This window comes from Ylistrum balloti, unplaced genomic scaffold, assembly GCF_031769215.1.
Source record: "Ylistrum balloti isolate Yb309-2 unplaced genomic scaffold, AGI_CSIRO_Ybal_v1 Utg369614, whole genome shotgun sequence".
Taxonomy (NCBI): Eukaryota; Metazoa; Mollusca; class Bivalvia; order Pectinida; family Pectinidae; genus Ylistrum; species Ylistrum balloti.
Window position 1 is genome coordinate 1,521,182 of NW_026781888.1, and position 23,665 is coordinate 1,544,846.

The 23,665-nt window shown below is 35.3% G+C and overlaps 1 protein-coding gene and 1 non-coding gene across 7 annotated transcripts in view; both read right to left on the reverse strand.

Moving 5' to 3' along the window:
• LOC132547660 (neural cell adhesion molecule 2-like) overlaps positions 1-23,665 on the reverse strand; it is a 101,926-nt gene that overhangs the window by 44,367 nt on the left and 33,894 nt on the right. For all 6 annotated transcript variants that reach the window (XM_060211465.1, XM_060211457.1, XM_060211473.1 and 3 more), the window contains exons 2-4: positions 5,558-5,726; positions 2,660-2,808; positions 1,783-1,929 (exon numbers count right to left, since the gene is read on the reverse strand). In XM_060211465.1, the coding sequence (XP_060067448.1) occupies positions 1,783-1,929; positions 2,660-2,808; positions 5,558-5,726 (465 nt within the window). The remainder of the gene's footprint in view (positions 1-1,782; positions 1,930-2,659; positions 2,809-5,557; positions 5,727-23,665) is intronic.
• Positions 13,328-13,396, reverse strand: LOC132548184 (U6 spliceosomal RNA). The gene has a single exon (XR_009554144.1). It is a non-coding gene; the product is annotated as a U6 spliceosomal RNA (small nuclear RNA).

Below are 23,665 nucleotides of genomic sequence, written 5' to 3' on the forward strand. Positions count from 1 at the left end.
ATGGACAGAATCTGCAGGTGTCACCATCGCCAGAATCTCTTCGTGTCACAATGGAAAGAATCTCTTGGTGTTATCATAGGGGAAAAGACATTATGTATTGAGAAGACTTATTTCCCCTTGTCACTCTACGTGGGGTAGATTAATCTCCCCCCATATCACTAAAAACAAGAGGGCCATGGCCCTTAATGGTCATCTAACAGTCGACAAATGGATGGACAAACCACAAAATAACTACTGTGGTTAACATGTTGAAGTTATGATCAGACTGAAAAAAAAACAAATCATCTCTTTCTTATCTTTAAAATAATCAAATTTGAAATATTTTTCTCATTGAAGTGAATGAAACAGGAGAAGAAGTTCAGACTATTTGTTCTATGCTGGATTTTGGACAGAAGAGTAAAAATAAGATTTGGTCAGGACAATTTCAGGATCACCTTAAGCATATCTGATATCATTGCCACTCCCTGATAATGTTTTAGGCCTAATTTGGTTGAAATGTACCAAGGCATTGAAAAGAAGTAGCATTTTGGTGCCCCACCCCTAAGTTCCTAGGAGTTGAATCAACTGAATTTAAATGATTATCCACCCAAAATGATGTTTTGTACCACATTTGGTTGAAATCCATTTAAGGATCAAGAAGGAGTAGCAAGTTGAAGCAAAATATTATCTAATTTCCCCATTTTGGGCCCTGCCCTCAGGTCTCTAGAGGTTGAATCAACTTTGTGAATTTCAGAAATGATAAGTACCTGCAATAATATTTCACACCTAATTTGGTTGAAGTCTACCAAAGCATTGAGAAGGAGTAGCATTTTGAAGCAAAATATTGTCTAATTTCCCCTTTTGGAGCCCTGCCCGCACGTCGCTAGGGATAAAATCAACTTTCTGAAATTAAGAATTATTTGCCAACCCCTAGAGATATTATGGACAAAATTTGAATGAAATCCATTCAAACATTAAGGAAGAGAAAAGATAACACACATCAATCTGTTTCACCTTCCAGGAAATGCTTGAGAACAAAATTTTTCATCAATACATCAACATGCACAATGAACAAGAGTTATTTCCCTTTGACAGGCCTTATCAGAAGCTGAACAAAAAGCAAATATGTGCATTAATTATAAATCATAGGGATATTCAAAACAGAATTCAAATGAACAGATAGCTACAGAGGCCAGGCACTTGTTATCAACCATCAAGAATAATAGCAAAGGTCCTGTCCACCCCTCTGCTCTAGAGTAAACTGTAACTTTTCGATGACAAGGGTCATACCGCAGCAGTTTATGAGGGGTGAACAGGCAGAACTTCGGACTTACATACCAGTGATTTCTTCAGAGTCATCATCTGATTGGTTGATTTGTAAAGGGAAATAGAGAACTAACCAATTAATATCTAGGGAGGTGACTTGAGTAGCTAATAAATACTAAACACACGCAACATCAACAAGAGCTGAGAGTTATCCTTAATTCCTAACCTACAGCAACGACTCCAATAGCCAAGTAAGTAAGAGGAACGCTTTTTTTTATATTCAATCTCCTTCATATTCCCTCACTCATCAATAATCTAACATCACAGTATCAGAGACATATCAATAAAAAAAAAAATGAAAAAATCCCAGCAAATACTGTTCTTAATAACAATGCTCTGCCATAATAAAAGAATTATTCAAGATCCATTGTCTGAAAATAAAAAGTTTTCAATTTTTTTATTATACAGTTTCCTTTATTTTCTTAAGTATAGTAGTTGACGTTTCATTGATATTTGACCCCTGACCTCATAACTTACCCTTACTGATAGGCAACTCAACAGTGGCGTCGTACTTGCGATACCAGGAAGTTTCAAAGCCATTGCTGTTAGAGGAACATCTAACAACTGCATCCTGGCCCTGTGTGAATGCTTGGTATTTTTCGATGCCAGTGGTAATGATCGGAGCTGAAAAAGACAAAAAATTGTTTCAATTTATACATGAAAAAATACTTTAATAATTATATAAATGAATATAATTTTGATACAAAACAGAATGTTTAATCAGTATTTATTAAAATACCATCCATTGATTTCATTTCTTCATTCATCCTTCAATGACCATTGAGACCGGGGGATAAGATTATCATAGAGCACAGTAGTTTTCAACATTTTAACAAAAACAACCTCATCATTTATATGACATATGTACATCACATGTTTAAGACAGAAGACAGGAGTTTTTCACATTTCCACAAAAACAGCTGAAGATAAGGATAGGCTTGTTACAGGAAACAGGAATTTTTCACATATCTATGAAAATAGCCTCAGATATTGATAAGTTTATTACAGGAAACAGAAATGGTTTACTTTTCTAAAGAAATATATACAGGCTTGTTACAGGAAACAGGAATTTTTAACATTTCTACAGAAACTGCCTCAGATATGGATAGGCGTGTTACACAATATATTATCAATGATGATTTCTTTGAATTACCTGCATTTACAATTTCACCATCCAGCAGGAAACCTCGATGAGAGGTTGGCTTTATGTAAGGCCTAAAGGGCTTTGAGAATGAAAATTATATCACAAAGGACCAGCCAGATTGTTCAATATTTCTCAATTCATCTTATTCCCAAATATAAGAAACAAAGACCTAAGCCTATGAGACTGGGTTATACAGTTACAATAAGTTACCTGAAACAGTGAGCGTGACCGTGGCCTCCTTCTTCACGCTATCCGGACCAAAGACTCCTTCACATCGGTAAACACCAGCCATTGACTCTGTGATGTTCTCTAACTGTGCTGTGAGGGTGTTGCTTGAAGCAGTTGGTATCAACCTCATGCTATAAGGACAGTAAAAGCATGTCAGGATTTGCCATTTGATCAGGGTAAATTGCCCACAGACAACCACAACCAAGAGGATCACTCCTTAATATCTCTTATTCATGAAAATGGCAAACTATTTCATGCCACTAAAACTTTTTCTGCATCTTTTGCCATAATGTTGCATATATTGGGTTGTAGAATTTAAATTAATTGTTCTCCGATGTCTATTCCTGTCTTCTTAACAGTATTTGACAACTGAATGTCCAGCTTAACCAGGAGAAAACTTTCCTAAAATCAGTACAGTTTCCAGCTTTATTTGGAAAGAGTAGAAGAAAATGAGGCTAATTCAACAAAACAAAGTGTGTGCGAAATGAGTAATGACAAATTAAGTTTGATTTAATTTCATCATAGAAAAGGCAACACATTTTCTTGTACAAATGGGTCAAACATACAAAGGTAAATATATGTTACAACATCTCCATGTCATCTCAAACATTGTAATTGTAAACTTTTGTGATCCTACATATGATACTCAGCGGAAATTTTCATTGGACATTTTCATTTGTGGTGATCGTCTTGAATTCCAGTTCTTTTGTGACAGAAATATGAGATGAGTAGTATTAATGTTCTGGTTTTGACACCAAATGGCAAAATTGTGACAAAATAAACTGATGGGAAGGATAGAACACACTTTCTCCTCACTGCTGTCGGAGCTTTACCTGTTTTTAAAAAGTTGGCTCTTTTCTCTTCCTTCCTTTGTTTATGCTCTTAATTATATGACGAACAAGAGGCCCATGGGCCTTAACGGTCATCTGACATAAAATACAAGATTTCAAATTTTGAACTTGAGAAGAAGTCGAAAATGTGTTTTCAAGATGGCGGCCATGTTGGATTTCAGATCAACCCTAAATTAACAAACTTTGGTCAGGACGACGGATGACACCGGACGGATGACACCGGATAAAAGGCGATCACAATAGGTCATCAGACCCTTTGGTCATATGACCTAAAAATCCTCTTTACAAATAATGATAGCTTTAACCTCCAAATCCATGCTAGTCAGCAATTTTTGTTTTTCTAATCAATACCAAAACAAAAATGGTGAGAGGAATCTACATATGAAATTTGAAAAAGATCCATCCGGTACTTCTAAAGAAATAGTGATAACAAAATATTGGTTATCAAAATCCAAGATGGCTGCCTGTCAGCCATTCTGTTTTCCTAATCAGTCTATAGTGAAAAGGGCACAACTAGGAACCAAGATGCACCTACAGGTAAAATTTGAAAAAAAAAGATGCATCCAGTACTTTGCAAGAATTAGCAATAACAAACTTTCATTGTCAAAGTAAAAAATGGCGGTTCATCCATTTTGTTATTCTGCGATCATACACATAAAACTAGGGGCCAAGGGAAAGACAAATATGAAATTAGAGCGAGATCCATCAAGCATTTCTTCAGAAATAATAATCCTTCATTGTCAAAATCAGAAATGTATGTTACAGGTCCAATATGATAAGCCTCTTGGTAATTAAATTGTTTCTGTAATTCAAAATAAATCAAACATATAAACTAAGGATGGGGAATCACTTCCAAATCCATACACTGTAAATCAGACTGCTTTCCTAACTGTTAATCGGCTAAATGTTTGTTTATTATTCATAGAAAGTGAATGCAATCAAGTTCATTTTTTAGAAATTTTAAACTAAAATGTCTTAATAATTTACCTAAAAATTAACAAATCAACAAAGTGTTAGGCATTTTTTTTATTTTTTAAAGCTAAAACGAAGAAAATATTAAGGTTTTCATGATCAATAATCAAAATTTACAATCAATAATTGTATTGTTTGAGGTTAACAGGTACAGTAATCCATTATTACAGATCAATCTCTCATTACTGATTTTTTAGCAAACTTAATCTATGCAAGTAAGCAAGTTTGGACATCAGTATTTAAAGTTACATCCCATTATCCCAGCTTGGCCTAATTTAATGACCTATCACTTATTGGTGATGTGGCATCATCCTAGCTTAGCCTAGTTTAATGACCTATCACTTATTGGTGATGTGGCATCATCCCAGCTTGGCCTAGTTTAATGACCTATCACTTATTGGTGATGTGGCATCATCCTAGCTTAGCCTAGTTTAATGACCTATCACTTATTAGTGATGTGGCATCATCCCAGCTTGGCCTAGTTTAATGACCTATCACTTATTGGTGATGTGGCATCATCCCAGCTTGGCCTAGTTTAATGACCTATCACTTATTGGTGATGTGGCATCATCCCAGCTTGGCCTAGTTTAGTGACCTATCACTTATTGGTGATGTGGCATCATCCTAGCTTGGCCTAGTTTAATGACCTATCACTTATTGGTAATGTGGCATCATCCCAGCTTGGCCTAGTTTAGTGACCTATCACTTATTGGTGATGTGGCATCATCCTAGCTTGGCCTAATTTAATGACCTATCACTTATTGGTGATGTGGCATCATCCTAGCTTGGCCTAATTTAATGACCTATCACTTATTGGTGATGTGGCATCATCCTAGCTTGGCCTAGTTTAATGACCTATCACTTATTGGTGATGTGGCATCATCCCAGCTTGGCCTAGTTTAGTGACCTATCACTTATTGGTGATGTGGCATCATCCTAGCTTGGCCTAGTTTCATGACCTATCACTTATTGGTGATGTGGCATCATTCCAGCTTGGCCTAGCTTAATGACCTATCACTTATTGGTTATGGGCAAGAAAATACCAAGTTGAACTCACTGTTTATTAGATCCATCATCAAGGATTTGTTCATTGCTCGGGTTAAACCACTTGAGCTCAGGATCTTTGTTGTCTGTAACAGATGCTTCACATTTGAACAAGGCGTTCTCTGTTCCTTGCACTTGGCGGTTTGGGTTCCCATCAATGAAGATGTCTTGACTGTAACAATCTGTAAACAAAAACAGACAATGAATATATAGCTATAGGTTATGATGTGGAGGACGAGAAAAACTAGGACAAAAATGTTGATGATGACAACATCCACACCGGTGTCATCACTGGTATCAATAATAATGTGGAGATTCCAATCTCCTGATTTATTAATCTGGGTTTTTTGTTTTTTTTTTTTTTTGGGGGGGGGGGGGGGGGTATGGGGGGGTATAGAACTGAACTTGCATCAACTGTCTTTAAAGGTTTTTCAACAGAAAACCAAACTGAAGATATGTGGAAAGTAAATCCTTATTTGTTCCACATATCCTGTATGTAAATTACAATGGTATCATGATCTGTCAGTCAGTGAGAAAGTAAGAGCCATGGAAACACTTAAGCTGTCAAATCCAGTGTCAAACAGCCTTCCTGACTTATGTCTTTACATAGACAAGTGATCTATACATACAGATCTAATGTATCCCTAATCCCAGCGGAACCATGGCAACAGAATCCGTTTTATATATCCAACATCAAACTACTAATTATAATCAAATATAATTATCTAAGAAGGCAGTCTGATGATTTTATTTCATTTTAAAACATCTCCTTGCACAGCACCCATTAATGATATCTGTAGTATGGTATCTATTGCAAATCCAATATCAGCTTTAATTAAGCTCAGATTACCAAGCTAATGTCTCAGTGATTATCTCCCCTTTTTTTCAAATTATGTTTCTAGTGTTGCTATGTCAACCAAGGAGATCTCCCAGATACACAATTTTCATTTCAATTGGTAAGTCTGTAAAAAAAAAAAAAATTGAAATTTGGCCAAAAGGAATTAATTCCTCTTCAGCCTAGTGTGTTGTGTTGTCTTAATAGTGTGAGTTGAATCTTACAATCTAAAGTCATACCCTATAAAATAGTTTCTCTTTATTTTGGTTCTTTCCTAAAAACCCTGCAACAAAACAAAGTGAACTTCACACAGGACATGTACCACAGTGACCTCCAAGTGAGTGATTGGAAATGTAACCTGAAGTGATCACTATATACTAAGGTCATCAGGTAAAATAACACACTACATACTGTACTTTTGAAACTACAGAGTGATGCACTCCACAACCAACCAAGATCAATAAACCTTGAAGTAAAACGCTTTCAAAGTTAAGTATCTCTCGTCATCATCACAACAGCTGAAACCCTCATGAAAGCAGTCAACGGTGCATACAACTAAAAATTAATTAAAAAGTCTGATGAAATGATCTATAAATTACAACATGATTATGTCGCCTGGTGCTTACACAGAGGTCCCATGTGGAAGTAACTCATACACCAAGTTCTGGTATGTCTCCATTTTATTAATACATATGTGCCTTTATGAATATGCAATTTCATTTAAAACTGGGAAATGAGTGTATTCTACATAATTAGTATAATTCTCAAATTCTGCGAAAGTTTATTCTAATAAAAAACATTAACAAGACCTGTCAGTTTAATAGAAAATTTGAAAATAGAATTTGTTTTGGTCATGTTTCAATAATTACAAAGACTGCAAGTAAAGCAAGCATACCCTCATATCTGCAGTTCAATGTTTTTACAGAATTTTGTATTTTTCTAAACATATTGAATTGGATGATGTTTTGGGACACATAATAAAGCTAACAATGAGTTTTACAAGTTTCACGCTAAAATTTTCTGTAACTGGCATGAGACTCCTCTTTAAAACAAAGCAGTTATTATAACAGACTAGTCAGCTTTGTTGATTAACCTGACCGCAATAGCTCATTAATCCTAATGGGTTCCCAGACATTCATTGTTACAAGGGAGGTAATCCATAAGCTCATCGGAGAAGTAATCCAATGAAACAATTATTTCCATAAATTCATTATATAACGATTAAAAGTACGTTTTTTCACTTTTTAATCTAAAAGCTTATGTACTTACAACAGAATTACTACTGATCAGTATCTAATATCCTTCTTATAGCCATCAGAACACAAAGAATTTATCAAATATATCTATAAACAGAAAATGAGGAGAGGATGAAGAGAGAGACACACATACTCTTATTCTATTCACAAATGATACAATCCACAGTGCTTCATTTAATCATTAATAAAATTTCTTTTCAATAATACCAGTCTCAAAATCCCATCAATTCTTGCTAGCCACAGACACCAAGATCAAGCCACTACTCCATGTACAGGATGGGTAAGAATTTACATTTTTGGCTGAAGCATGCCAGTTATCAAAAGAGCAAGTGGCTCACAAGGGAGATAATCTTCAATATCAGCTGGGAGATAATTGGTTGGTTAAATAATTTGTTTGTCTCAAGTCCTTACACTGAATTGTCATGGATACTTCTGAATTGAATAATCCAGTAATAAAATATGTAATGTACATTTCCATTAATTAATGATTAAGAAAACTTAAAGAGCTAACAAGGGAGATAATCCTGAAAATCATCAGGGTAGACAACAGGTTAATAAAATAACTTCCTGGCTTCAAGTTCTTATACTTAATGGTGATGGATACTTCTGTAACACAGTATGTAGTGTATTCTTCCAGTAATTGTTGACTAACAAAACTTAGACATCTACACAATCAAGTGTAAAGACAGTAATTACATAATCAATGTTAGTAATTATCTCCTGACATTTTCCATAATTTTGAACACTAAACACCATGTGTCTTATTATGTCTTATTATACCTGTAAATACCCAAGGCATCACTGGCTGGGTAAATTAAAGCAATTAAGTAAATTAAATTACATAACAGAACAATGTTTCAGCTACAAACAAATACGAAAATCATTACCAGAGAGAAAGTGACATTTGTTTCCAAACTGAAGAAACTGAAAAATGTTCCTACTTTAACTGATCAATTTTTCCGTTCTTTAAAAAACTTCATTATTCCACTGGCTTGTCATCATGAAATTCATTGGTCTGAATATCTGATGGATATATTGGAATTTAGAAAATTATATGAATCATTCATTTCATCAAGTATTCAATAAGATCAGATCTATTTAAAAATAGAAAAGAACTTAAACACCTGATCTATCTTTTTGACCCATTTTTCATAAACACAATGTAAATTGTAACAAGAATGAATTCATTTTTAGGAACTGTTGTCAAGTTTAATACAATTAGTAGAGGTTCAGGGCAAATTCATGTAAAAATCCTACTGTGAAAAAAGAAATTTAACTAATTGTCTAAACTATTCATTCCATTGTAACACTTTTTCATCTGCCATCAATCACAAGATTTTCTTTCTTTTTTAATTAGATCCCATTACACTAATCAATAAGCGTTAAGCAAAACTTCCTGAGCGCTGAATTTTTCAAGTGGTATATGGACCAACTGTGGCAAAAATTTACAGATTGATTTCCATTAAAACAGAGGAACTCCAGATCTAAAGAGCTCAGGGTAGCAAACCTTTAAAATCATACCCAAACAAATCTGATACAAATCTTGGCTTTAATGATGTTTTAGTGGTAACCTAATTCAAGGAAATGCATCACCCCTAATAACAGCCTAATATAATGTGCATTCAGTAATGTCCCGCCCAAAAGTACTTAATTTATCATACTTTCCAATCATGTCAGCTGCACAATAAACTACACATAAGGGAGCAGTTATTATTGCTGTTTAACACTCTGGGGAGCAGTAATTATTCCTGTCATGCTTTCATTAACATTTTGTACTTCCAGGGCTCAACTAATTCAGCAATTTTTTTTCCCTAAATGACAATATCAAACAAAAAAACACAATACCATTGCAATTTGTATTTCAATTTGTCATCATTTTTTCTTACAGATGATATGGTAATTACAAAGACTTTCAGTTTACAGATAAGTTGCTACATATCCCAGCCTACACAGTTCTCTTAAGCCCTTCCAGAATCTTTCCCCAAAGGATTTTATCGACAGATAATTCTTATTATTCTAACTGAAATTTATCAATGCCCCATTGATTATATATTACTTATAGACAAAGCTTTTGGAAACAGCTTAACACTATTCTGTAACCATAAATAATTTGTTCTTTTAGGTTTATCTCATATAGAATTTTGAACAGAAAATATATCATTTTACAAATACTTGTCATATGTATGAAACACACTTATAAATACTAAATTCTTGTATTATCTAATTTGCAAAATCTCTTGACAGTTACAATGTAAAGTGTACAATTTGAAATGAATAAATAACAATTCATTGGACTAGCTGTAGCCAATTAATCAATTTTTTTCCCATACTCTGAGGATTCTGTGCGATTCATCGCGATTCATCCATGATAACTGCCCATGAGTAATGCACCTAGACCTGCCAGTGTATCTATGCACAGTCACCGCACTGGAGATCTGTATACTCCTGATACACTGTTTTCCAATAGAAGGTGACTCAGGCTTGGTGGGATATGATTTAATGTTGTTTGTAATTATCAGATAGCATCAGTCTGATGTTTCCGACCGAAAAACTTGCGTGGCTACATACTGTCGATACCTAAACACTGCTGATCCATTTAGTCAATACTGGAGAAACTAAATGTTAATCAAGACCATTCTTTATGTCCATCACCTTTTTTTCAAGCCTTACAAAAGATTTTCAATTTTCCCCCAGTTGTACTTGAAATTAATTTTTTTGTCTTAGCAAATACATTTTCTAGGACAAAATGTTTATTTCAAATTCAGAAACCAAGCTGACACAAAGTCAAACTGATCAAAAGCCAATGACAGACATAAATAAGTGACCTAATACTAATCTCCTATTACTAAAGCTTTTTGACTGAATTTCAAATAGAGGAATATTACTGTATATAAACCCAATGCTACCCAATACGCCCACCCATCTTTGGCATCAATACTGTTCAGTGTGTTCATAAGTCTACTCATTACTGTTAAGTAGATTTACCAATTACCAATGTTATTTCATTGTCCTGCAATAAGCCCACTCATTACTGTTCATTTGATTTACCAATTACCAATGTTATTTCATTGTCCTGCAATAAGCCCACTCATTACTGTTCATTTGATTTACCAATAACCAATGTTATTTCATTGTACTGGAATAAGCCCACTCATTACTGTTCATTTGATTTACCAATTACCAATGTTATTTCATTGTCCTGCAATAAGCCCACTCATTACTGTTCATTTGACTTCCCAATAACCAATGTTATTTCATTGTCCTGCAATAAGCCCACTCATTACTGTTCATTTGATTTACCAATTACCAATGTTATTTCATTGTCCTGCAATAAGCCCACTCATTACTGTTCATTTGACTTCCCAATAACCAATGTTATTTAATTGTCCTGCAATTAGCCCACTCATTACTGTTCATTTGACTTCCCAATTACCAATGTTATTTCATTGTACTGGAATAAGCCCACTCATTACTGTTCATTATATTTACCAACCACTGTTAGTTAATCGTGTTGTAATAAACCCAGTTCCTAATATTAGATGTTGCTCTTCTTGTATTTTTGCAGGATGAACCTATCATGTAATAGAAATTACTGCATGTGAAAATAATAAACATTATAAGCCCAACACAACATAAGACTGTACATTACACACAACGTGTAAGTTAGTTTGAATTAATCACAATCAATAACACAATCATCTTCGTTGCTTATTTCCACCCATTGATCTACTTGCTTGCAAGGCTGCATGGTCAGAACTAATGCAGCAGAGATAGAAACAATATCATGATGTGCGAGTGGATGAGCCAAGCTGGTAACAGTACGGTGTAGCGTGTGGTGTAGCGTGGCGTAGCATGTTGTCTACACTTAAGTCTATAATGGTAGTCTGGCCCAGGCTGTAAGGCACAACATCAATAAACTGATGAGCAGTTCAAAATCAATGTATGTGTCACAGTACATGATGTCATCCATTGTCAGCTCTAGATATGCATGTTTGCCATAAAAGTGTAACATATCTGGTTCAAAAATATTCGACGGATCAATATTGACAGGGATGTTTGTAATTTCTTCACTGGTTACTGCCTTTCTACCAAAATTTAAATACATAGATATTTTGTTTACTTCACTGTGTGGAATTCCTCATTCCCTTTAAAATCTTGACTACAGACGAAAAATATTTTGAAGATAATGTATAATTGATAATAGGAAAAATTCTGTAATTCCAACACCATCTTCTCCACCATTTTTTTTTTTTTGTTCCCCTGCCTTAACTGACATTCTATAGCCGAGTCTTGTTCAAACTTCATTTTTCAGCCGATTAGATTGTTTCTGAGTATACATGTAGTTCAGTTGGCACTGTTTTGCCCATCTGCCCATTTGTTTAACATTTCCTCACTGCTTCCGAAGGGATAATTTTGAAATCCTGGCTAGCTTGATAAATGTGCATAAAGCATTGATCTGTAAAAGTGAATGTAAGTCAAGTGGAATCATGATGAGATCTGTTCAACCACCAGCTACTTCCTAGAATGCAGGGGTCCTGAAAAGCACTCGTCCCGTCGTCATGGACGAGTGAAAATTGTCTCGGACAACCAGATTTATCTTTGTCAGTCGTCCGTCGGATGAGTGCTTTTTTCCAATGATATTAATGTTACAACTTAAATTTCAATAAAAATGTAAAGAAAATTTTAAACAAAGAAACGTGTTTACGGTACTTCAAAAACAAAATATTCCAGTCTGCACTCTCACTTTTGATTACACTGTAACTTCCATGACGTCAAATATGGCATTCGGAATATCTTAAATCATTTTCCCGTGGTCATACTGATGTCAGGTGCTCTCATTCTTAACAGCACCTAGTCAGTCAGATGTAAACAAACACTACAGCTAGGCCTAAGTCGCGAACAATGTCTGATGCAAAGCAGCCATCACTGCATAGTTTTTTCACTAAAACTTCAAATAAAAATTTCAAAAAGTCACGTCACATCCTCGCTGATTAAGTCGCCATTTCATAGCTGAATTTGGACGAGTAAATTTCCAATCCGGACGAGTAAATTTTTCAGCCCACCAATCTGCTTGTAAATATAATATTGGTTTGATTAAAATTAATAATTACGTAAAGAATTCCATTTGTTGATTTAGTGATACGATTTGCAGTGCATTCTGGGAGGTCTTGTGTTAAGCAGTGTGTTATGGTGACAGTCACTGGAGGTTTCCAAATCATTTACTGTGTTATATTGAATTCATTACCCCGTACTCAAACTTAAGATGGCACACACTGGGCTGTTTCCTTAATGTTAAATTAGTATTCATTGGTTACAAATGATACTTAACAGTAACAAATATGGGTGACTTTATCATAGTGTAGGTACACAGGCTTATAAACCATCAAATAACATATAGTATTATATATCTGTGTGCAGATTATGTACCTCATATTACTGTCAAAATTCCAGGGTTAAGGGAACCTTTTCATCTCTGATCTAAGATTTGTGCATATATTACAAATGCAAATATGTACATACTTTTAAATGAGTGAACAGTTTTATTTTACATATATTACATTCAGCACTATTTAATTATGTACCTAAATTTATCATCTCTTTTATCAAATATTACCATCTTTTTTCACTTCTGCTACAAAACACAAAACATCAATACCAGTCAACTGACATATGCACTGCTGAAGCAAGTACCTAAAATATGGAACGCTTCACGAATTTGCGTGCCATCCTTGCGCAGGGGCCATGCTAATCTTCTCATGTACTGAAGGCTATTTAAAATTCTTATGTCTAATGTTTTATGTAATAGGACCATACTGGCTACACTAGCTCAACCAGTACAGCTTCTGACATTGCAATTTGTGATTATTTATGTGGGCCCTTTGTATTTCACAGGAACTAAGACCAGAGCGATCCAGTGTTGTCCGTGATGTGTCCTTTGGGAAGAACCTTACTCAATTTACCCTTGATTGCATGTGACAGTGGCCTTCCACATACTGTTCAATAAGGAAATTAAGCCAAGCTCTATGAGGTGAGTACCCACCTCAAAATTAGCCTATCCCAGTTGAGATGGTGATAAACCGAACAACCTGGGACATTTTCAATGAAATCTGTCATAGCAATCTTTTTGTATCCATTTCTACAGGACGACCTTCAAGTTGCTTTAAGATATAGGATATTCTAACAAAATACTCCTCTGGGTTTGGAAATTTTGTATGTCTACAATCTTACCTCAGACTAACATTCCAAAACATTTACAAGATTATAATTAATTCAAACTTTATTATAAATTCATAAAATCAAATAAAAAAAATTCTTTATCAAGCTTATTGCTTATTAGGCTTCAAACGATTTCTTTTTTATTCCTGAAAAAAATTTAAACCATTAAATCGCTTTTCTAGCCTCAGCAGAATCTGACATGCATTTGGTTGTAGCTAAGTCAACGAAACATGAAGATTAGAATGAGAAAAAACTTTGGCGCTTTCTAGTTCTCATTATAGAACAACATCAATTGAACTATTCTTTTTACAAACAACAGAATGCAAATCTGCGTGAACAAATAGATTTGAAAAGTCTTGATCATCAACTAAGCCATCATTATAATTAGCAAAGAACTGTAGAAAAGGGAATTATTGATTTTAACAAGACCATACCAGAAAGCTGTGTGACTCTGCACTAAGGCGAGTCCTTTGTGATCCATGTCTTGGTGGCTAATCTCTCATTTCAATCTCTCTAATTTGGTTTCATGTCCGTAAAAATCTCTAAGTGAAAACCATCAACTACAACCTAGGCACATCAACCTGACATGAAATTGTTTTCTAAGGCCACACAGCTCCTAATATCTCAGCTTCTGGTAAGCGACACAAAATGCAGAACCATTTTCTGTAAGGTGGCCAGTCAGACCATTTTCTTGTCAGTTACATTAAGTACTCTGTGTCTGCATTATAATCATGAGACATCTCTGTATCTATTAAACCCTCATCTGCACATCTTTCAGATTTTTATTAGGATAACATTTCTCATATTTTGATTTGGTTGACATCTCTCACATTTTGGTTAGGATGTTGACTATCACAATAATATCACATTAGTAATTTTACTATCGCAATACCATCATGAAAAATTTGTTGGTCTCAATAGTCACCACTATTTATTTCTTTGTGTTAGCAAACAGGATCATATAAATTCTTGTCACAGTATCAAAAATCAGGGTCAAATAAATTCTTGTCACAATATCATAAATCAGGGTCATATAAATTCTTGTCACAGTATCATAAATTAGGGTCATATAAATTCTTGTCACAGTATCATAAATTAGGGTCATATAAATTCTTGTCACAGTATCATAAATCAGGGTCATATAAATTCTTGTCAGTGTCAATTTATTGGGAACCAATCAGGATGAAAAGAATGCTTCAGTCATAATATCACAAATCTGAGTCATTAAAGTTCTTGTCTTGGGGTCACAATTGGTCAGGGTCATATAAATACTTGCCACATCTTTACAGATCAGGATCAGCTATTGCTTTGTCACATAAATTTGGTTATTTGTATAGTCAGATGCTCTTACTTCCGAACATTTGTTTCCAAGTCAAGATAGATGGCCACATCATTTCACCATACAGTTCACTTGTTTAAAACATGTTTCTTCTTAACAAAAAGTATATGAATCAAAGGTGACTTTGTTTGAAAGAAATATGTATATATATTGATACTCTGCAATTTGGCACAAGTATTATATATAGTACAGTGTCTGTGGTACAATTGTAAGCAATGGCAGTTTATTTATCATGTTGTTGTTCTAAGCTACATCAGCATGACTTTGATATCTATGGCCACCACTGAACCTCCTACATGTCTGAACAGAAACAAGTCTTGTTCCAAACCTTGTCTGAACAAGCTGTAATCAACATGGCTTCATCCTCTCAATAGATATGTAATTTTCTGAACAGGCTACAGATACATGAAACCTCCCACTGAAGAGTCTCCCATCAACCTGTCACTGAACAGGTCAGGGAGGCAAATAAGATTTAAGCCTTAGATCTAATCTTTTGTCTGAACAAGCTATATGCAACATTGCTCCAGCCTCCCAAGGTACAGGGGAGCCTCTCTCTGGGCCTCCCACCAAACTGACTGAACAGGTCTGGGAAGTCAATGAGAGTTGTGTGTTTGATGATGGAACATGACAGGATTATTCTGTGAAGTCTGTGCCACCATCAACATCCCATAAACCATGTACAATGCCAGACACCCTACAATTGTCAGAATGACTTTTCCTCCTGAGACAAATCTCATCCTTTCTCACCAGCTGTGCTATGACTTGTCAACTACCTACTCTAAAATTAATAAAGGGTTCTAACCCGATAAAATCTTGAAACTTAGAGAGTAAAACTCAAAGCTAGTGTAACTATGAGGAAATTACATGTTTGGTAAAAAAATTCAAGGATAACTACTTTTTAATATGATAACTGTTAAAAGCAGATAATACTTTTTTTTCTAGGATATAAAATTTTGTATCTTCTCTATGTCAGAAAATGTGTATTGTTTTGCATACAATGACACATAATATTCATTTTTACAAGATAGGTTCTTGAATCAAACTGGAATTGGATTTTTCAGTAGGAGTGGGATGGGGGGAAATGACAACATCAATTTACTTCCAATAATGTGATAAGTGCTTTTGTACATTCAGAATATTTAGTATACAGTTATTTCATAATAGTCAATTAACATATAATTAATTGTTGGGTGTAACCCACTCCCCACTGAGGTGGCCAGCAGTTCCATTCTAAAATCAGTTACATTTGAAAATTAAGTCCAAAATGATGGACAACTCTCCTTTGTAACAGGTACACACTTTAGTCAACTGTAGTATATCGACTCAATCTTACCACATGAGATTCCATCAGCTAAATATAGCACAACTTTCATGCCAGAAAAATCAACCAGAATTGTGATAAAGTATGCTTGGTCTGTTTAAGAAGTAAAAGGAGTCTTAATACTGCACCACTGTTTACAAAGAAACACCTTGAATGAGAAAGTCTTAAGATTGATTGATAGTTTCACCAAACACTTGAGAGACCATGAGAACAGCTTATAGTCTGTTACCACACAGCCATTGACATCAATACACAAAACAGACAAGCATGCTGTCTATCTAGAGCATTGATAAGGCAGTGTAATAGACAATGATCCCACAGCCTCACATAACTCCACTCCCCACTTCAGCTTCTCCCTGTAATAGACAATGATCCCACAGCCTCACATAACTCCAATCTCCCCCTCAGCTTCTCCCTGTAATAGACAATGATCCCACAGCCTCACATAACTCCAATCTCCCCCTCAGCTTCTCCCTGTAATAGACAATGATCCCACAGCCTCACATAACTCCAATCTCCCCCTCAGCTTCTCCCTGTAATAGACAATGATCCCACAGCCTCACATAACTCCAATCTCCCCCTCAGCTTCTCCCTGTAATAGACAATGATCCCACAGCCTCACATAACTCTATTCTCCCTCACAACTTCTCCATTAAAATCTTCCCACAGCCTCACATAACTCCACTCCGCACTTCACTTTTGATCCCACAGCCTCACATAAATTTAGCTTCTCCCTGTAATAAATGATCCCACAGCCTCACATAACTGATATTGATATATATAACTCCCCACCTCAGCTTCTCCCTGTAATAGACAATGATCCCACAGATCTCCCCCTCAACTTCTCCCTGTAATCTTCCCACAGCTCTCTGCATCTTAAGATAGACAATGATCCCACAACATAATCCAACCAGCTTCTCCCTGTAATAGACAATGATCCCACAGCCTCACATAACTCCAATCTCCCTCTCAACTTCTCCCTGTAATAGACAATGACCTTCACACTCTCTGTACTTACCAGGTGATTTCATCTGCACCAATTCATTTTCGTCATAACATGTGAATCAATCTGATAAAATTCTGATCGTAATTCTCACTTTGTTACTCTCACTAAAACAACTACAGTATAGGATGTTCTAAAATGTGTCAAAGGTCAAAGTTCAGGTGCAAATCGGTGCACAATTATGTAAATCACTGGTGCATACTTTTGCAAAATCTAATGCACTATAGTGTACATGTAAACGGTATTTTATATCTTTGTATATAAACTGGTCTAGAACCAGTGTAAAACTATCTACATTATACAAACATTTCTCTACATATCTATCTACAGCAATTACATACAAACGTGCTGACATCATACTGTAATACTGCTGAAAGGTTTGTATCATCACAACTTTGTTAATGACTGATAAACAATTATCATATTACGAAAACAATTCTTGTATATCTACTTTGCCAAGTTTTTTTGTCACCGCCAAATATGTTTTTTTTTTTGGTTCCCACCACACCTTGAACTAATCATGTGCTATTGTTTTAGTCTGACATGCCAAACAAACTAAGTTACTCTGCTCTCCCACTAGTTTACAAACGGTGCCAAAAGCTTTAGTGTTCATCACTGTCTCCACGAAAATCTGCAGAAGTGTCGACAATGCCAACGAGGAGCAGTTCACTGCTGTGTCTGCACTGAAAGGGAGCCAAGTCTCACACAGTCAGATTTTGTCTATGAATGACATAAGCTCAAGAGCATTGGGTTATATTGATGCAATGCAGTATGTGTGTTTTGTTTTTCTGTATGCAACAAGATGTAGATGTTATTTAGCTCCTGTACTTTATAATCAGGACACACTTCAGCAAAGAAAACTGGTGTTTAATGCAACTATTCACACTGTACACATTGGTACACAAATCTAAATAACTGGAAGAATGTTATATTTTAACATAGCAACCAGGATAAAACTTGATCAGGCCAAATTGCCTTTACCACATAACCAGCTATTACTGTGTAACCAAATTAAAATGTAGCATACATGTAACCATAGCATACAATGCACTTTCCAGTAACTATGGAAATATATCTCCATCCATGTGAAAAGCAACTTTCCATACAAATTTATAATCAGATATAGCCAGAGGATATTAAACAACATAAGGCAGCAGTTTCATTTTTTTACAACTCATCATACAGGTGTTTCGTCCTTCGAAGACTCCACAGTAATGCTACGTCATACAGGTGTTTCGTCCTTCTACGACTCATAAGTAATGCTACGTCATAAAGGTGTTTCGTCCTTCTAGGACTCATCAGTAATGCTACGTCATACAGGCGTTTCGTCCTTCTACGACTCATAAGTAATGCTACGTCATACAGGTGTTTCGTCCATCTAGGACTCGTCAGTAATGCTACGTCATACAGCTGTTTCGTCCTTCTAGGACTCGTCAGTAATGCTACGCCATACAGCTGTTTCGTCCTTCTAAATTTTGTCAGTGATCATGTTGCTAAGTGTTTGATTCTTCATGAGCTCATTGAAGATGCTACATCATATGCCTGTTTAGTCCTTGTAGGACTTGCCAGTGATGCTAGAAGTCTGAACTTGTTCAAACCAAGGAGGCAAGCCAGCAAAATTTAATTGATCTAAAAAGAAAAGTCAAAATAAAAATTTGGGAGGTGCACTCATAATTCAATATTCAAATATTGGAGGACTTCAAAAGAACATAGCAGTAAAGGCGCGTCACTATTTGTAACTTATCACATAACAAATTAATGATACATTCAACTTTCAAGGCATTATCAGGACCATAAGCTGGTTTAATTATAAGTTGTTGATGAGGAGATACTGAAGAAAAGAATAGAGATAACCACCCAGGTTGTTACAGTAGACACACTGGATACAGCTGAGCCTGTGTGTTAGTCACTATCAGATCATACCATACTCTACCAGACATCAATACCATATGAATCATTAACGGAAACACAAGTATACTTGTGATAGAAAATAAATGGAGTATACAAACCTGATTAAAGGCCACCTAAATAAAGATATTTTCATTTTCCTCAATATAACTATACATAACAACTTCAAAAATGATTATCTGTATCAAAATGCAAAGTCTAACAGATAACTACCAGCAGTCTTGACATCAAATGACAATAAAATCACAAAACAGCATCGGAAACTACACCACAAAGCTCACAGGCCGACATCAGTTACCATATGATACCACAAAGCTCACAGGCCGACATTAGTTACCATATGATACCAAAGGCCAGCATCAGTTACCATATGATACCACAGGCCAGCATCAGTTACCATATGATACCACAGGCCAACATCAGTTACCATATGATACCACAGGCCAGCATCAGATACCATATGTCACTCTATAACCTTATATTCTAATAAGACTGACCCAGCTTAGTCACGCTATAACCTTATATTCTAATAAGAATGACCCAGCTTAGTCACTCTATAACCTTATATTCTAACAGACTGACCCAGCAAATTCACTCTATAACCTTATATTCTAATAAGACTGACCCAGCTTAGTCACGCTATAACCTTATATTCTAATAAGACTGACCCAGCTTAGTCACGCTATAACCTTATATTCTAATAAGACTGACCCAGCTTAGTCACTCTATAACCTTATATTCTAATAAGACTGACCCAGCTTAGTCACTCTATAACCTTATATTCTAATAAGACTGACCAAGCTTAGTCACTCTATAACCTTATATTCTAATAAGACTCTATAACCTTATATTCTAATAAGACTGACCCAGCTTAGTCACTCTATAACCTTATATTCTAATAAGACTGACCCAGCTTAGTCACTCTATAACCTTATATTCTAATAGACTGACCCAGCAAAGTCACTCTATAACCTTATATTCTAATAGACTGACCCAGCTTAGTCACTCTATAACCTTATATTCTAATAGACTGACCAAACTTAGTTACTCTATAACCTTATATTCTAATAAGACTGACTAAGCTTAATTGCTCTATACTGTAACACCTTATCATATGTATTATAGGTTGCATGTTCATCATTGCTAGGGATTTGAACCCAGGACCTCAGAAGTCTATCCAAATGGCTGTTTAACCAAATGAACTACTGCTTTCACATCCAGACCACAGTATTATAATTCACCCTAGTTTATAGTGGAAATTTTAGAGGTGAATAACTCTGAAAGTGTGAATTCTTTCAAAGGTGGCAAAAATTTTAATTTTTCTTCAAATTAGGTCTTAACCAAGCTTGAAACTGAATGGAAAGAAACAAAAAATGAGGTAATGAGCCAAAAACCAGCAACCTGAATACTCAGTGTAGAGATCTGGTGCCAGAAACAATTAAATGTATTTGTATCTATCATAAAAAAGATAAAGCTATGAACCAACATCTAAGTGCATTTATACATTGAAAAATTCCAACAACTGACAGCTTTCAAAAGTATCAAACCTATGCCTGATCCTGATTATAGGATAAAAGCTTCTAACAGACCCTGACCTGAGGGATCAAACTTCTGTCAATCCCGGAGTTAAAGAGAGGTAAAGTCTGCATTGTACAAAATACATGCAATGAAATATGTAAAACAAGAAATAAAACAAAAATGTTCTGAGAAATATGCAGAAAATCTATTCTACAGTTGATCTTCATCACTAGGTTGGTCCTCCTACATTGAGACATCCAAGCTAAGTGCTGGTTCGAAGAGAGACTGAAAGTCATGCAATACCACATTGAACTGAGGAATATTTATTGATCATTGGCACAGGATAAATTGTGCTAATACAAGTATATGTTTTCTGTCACTTGATCTTCTGAATGTCTTTAATTTTTTGCGTAGACAAATAATCTTTCTCTTTAATTCCAGTTCTCAGCATAATAGTCAATGTTCCTCACATACATCGCACAATGTTATTTACTCTACGTAAATTAGAAAAAATAAAAGAATAAAAAAAAACATGCAAATAAAAGAATTTTTGTCTGGCTGTTTGACAGGCTGACAAAGAAATGCCTAAGTTTAAAATGAGTAGCAGTACTCACTACAGATTCCTTCATCACCATAACATGGTTTTCTTTGTGTATCCCCCATCATCTAATAGCATTTTAAGTGAGTATAAAGCTCCATGTTTATCAATGGGCTGGCAAGGGAACAAATAACAAGAAAATGATGATCTGTTAAAACTCTTTCCTAGGGAGCCTCCTGTAACAGCCTCAAACTCAGACTGTGCTGTTTTATGGTATAAGGCATGATATTTTTTTGTGCATAATACTTGGAAAGAACAGAAGTCCAGGTTTAATTTGTTTTCTTCTATTTTTATTCATCACTTACATTCAGATGGCTATGGCCAGTAGCTCATAAATTGCCCTCCTATGTGTATTAAGAACCTTAGAAGATTCATGATGAGATGTAATAAAAACATCTAAAATTTTGTTGCCTTTTTAGTGCTCAATGCATTTCCTCCCCTGAAACAAACTTTCGAGTGATTCTATTCTACATCTCCTCAGTGTTAATTTGATAAAATTTCATTGTTTATTTGATGTATTTTAAGAATAATGATAACAGTATTTTTTAACTCACCAATTTACCACAAATAGGAAATAGTTAAATGACAAAACTGTGATTAAAATATAGAAGACCTATACTCGAGAATTTCTAATGAGAGAGAAAAGCTATCAAATTAAAAACAAATGCTGTATGCAACTGTTTCAATTTAGTTACAAGGTGACCTTAAAAATTCAATTAAAAATTCAGTGACAGTGCGACCTTCAAAAGTTTTAAACAGAAAACAATAAACAGGTATTTAACAACAGAGGCGGTATAACAATTGTCCAGTCTGCTGTTAGACAGATCCAAACACTGGATTCAGGATTCAGGGATAAAGTATTATGCAGAAAAAGAACAAAATAAGGATTCATATGTTGTCCTTATTCACAATCTAATAATCAATACAATTCATATTGATTCTGTATCTAACTGGAAATACCAGGGTTTTTTTCAGATTGTTCCAGACATCACAGCCTCATTTTCACATTTCAAAACCATGTGACCTTGGAAATTTACTTGACAAAGTTTGCCTGATGTGTTACAAAAGTAGCCTCAATTAAGTTTTCATTGATCCTTTTTCTGTGTCATCAGATCCACCATTGTGTTTGTATACATATCATTAAAGAGCAATCCACACAGAATATTCAAATCAATACTTTGCAATTAAATTTTTTCCAACATGTCACAATTGAATATTTTCTCTGCATGCAATATTTCAGTTCTAAAAATGTCCCTGTCATACATAAAACCATTATTTATGTCTCAACTAGGAACTATTAGAATTGTGGTCTGTATTTGGAAGAATTAAGTTTACAATGTGTCTTACAAGGCCATGCTAATTACAACTTCATCACCAATAAAAAGGAACTGAAGCAATTTCATACATTGTCGTCCTTCAGATTCATTTATAGTTCATAATAAACCAACCAGTAAAAGGTTGTACCAAAGATACAAAAGAGAACAGAACCATTTAAACTTTAGGTAAGATACAGAAGAACTATACAATACAAATTTAACTACATCATACAATTTTTCTTCCTTCTAGGACTCATCAGCGGTGCTACATCAACAGCTGTTCCATCCTTCTAGGACTCATCTGTGGTGCTACATCATACAGCTGTGTCGTCCTTCTAGGACTCATCTGTGGTGCTACATCATACAGCTGTTCCGTCCTTCTAGGACTCATCGGTGGTGCTACATCATACAGCTGTGTCGTCCTTCTAGGACTTGTCAATGATGCTACATCATACAGCGTTTCGTTATTCTAGGACTCGTCAGTGATGTTACATTATACAGCTGTTTTGACCTTTTAGGACTCATCAGTGTAGCTATACCATACAGCTATTTCGTCCATCTAGGACTCATCAGTAGTGCTTCATCATACAGCTGTTTCACCCTTCTAGGACTCATCAGTGTTGCTGTACCACACAGCTGTTTTGTCCTTCCAGGACTCCAAGTGATGCTATACCATACAGCTGTTTCGTCCTTCTAGGACTCATCAGTGTTGCTATACCATACAACTGTTTCGTCCTTCTAGGCCTCATCAGTGGTGCTTCATCATACAGCTGTTTCATCCTTCTAGGACTCATCAGTGTTGCTGTACTAT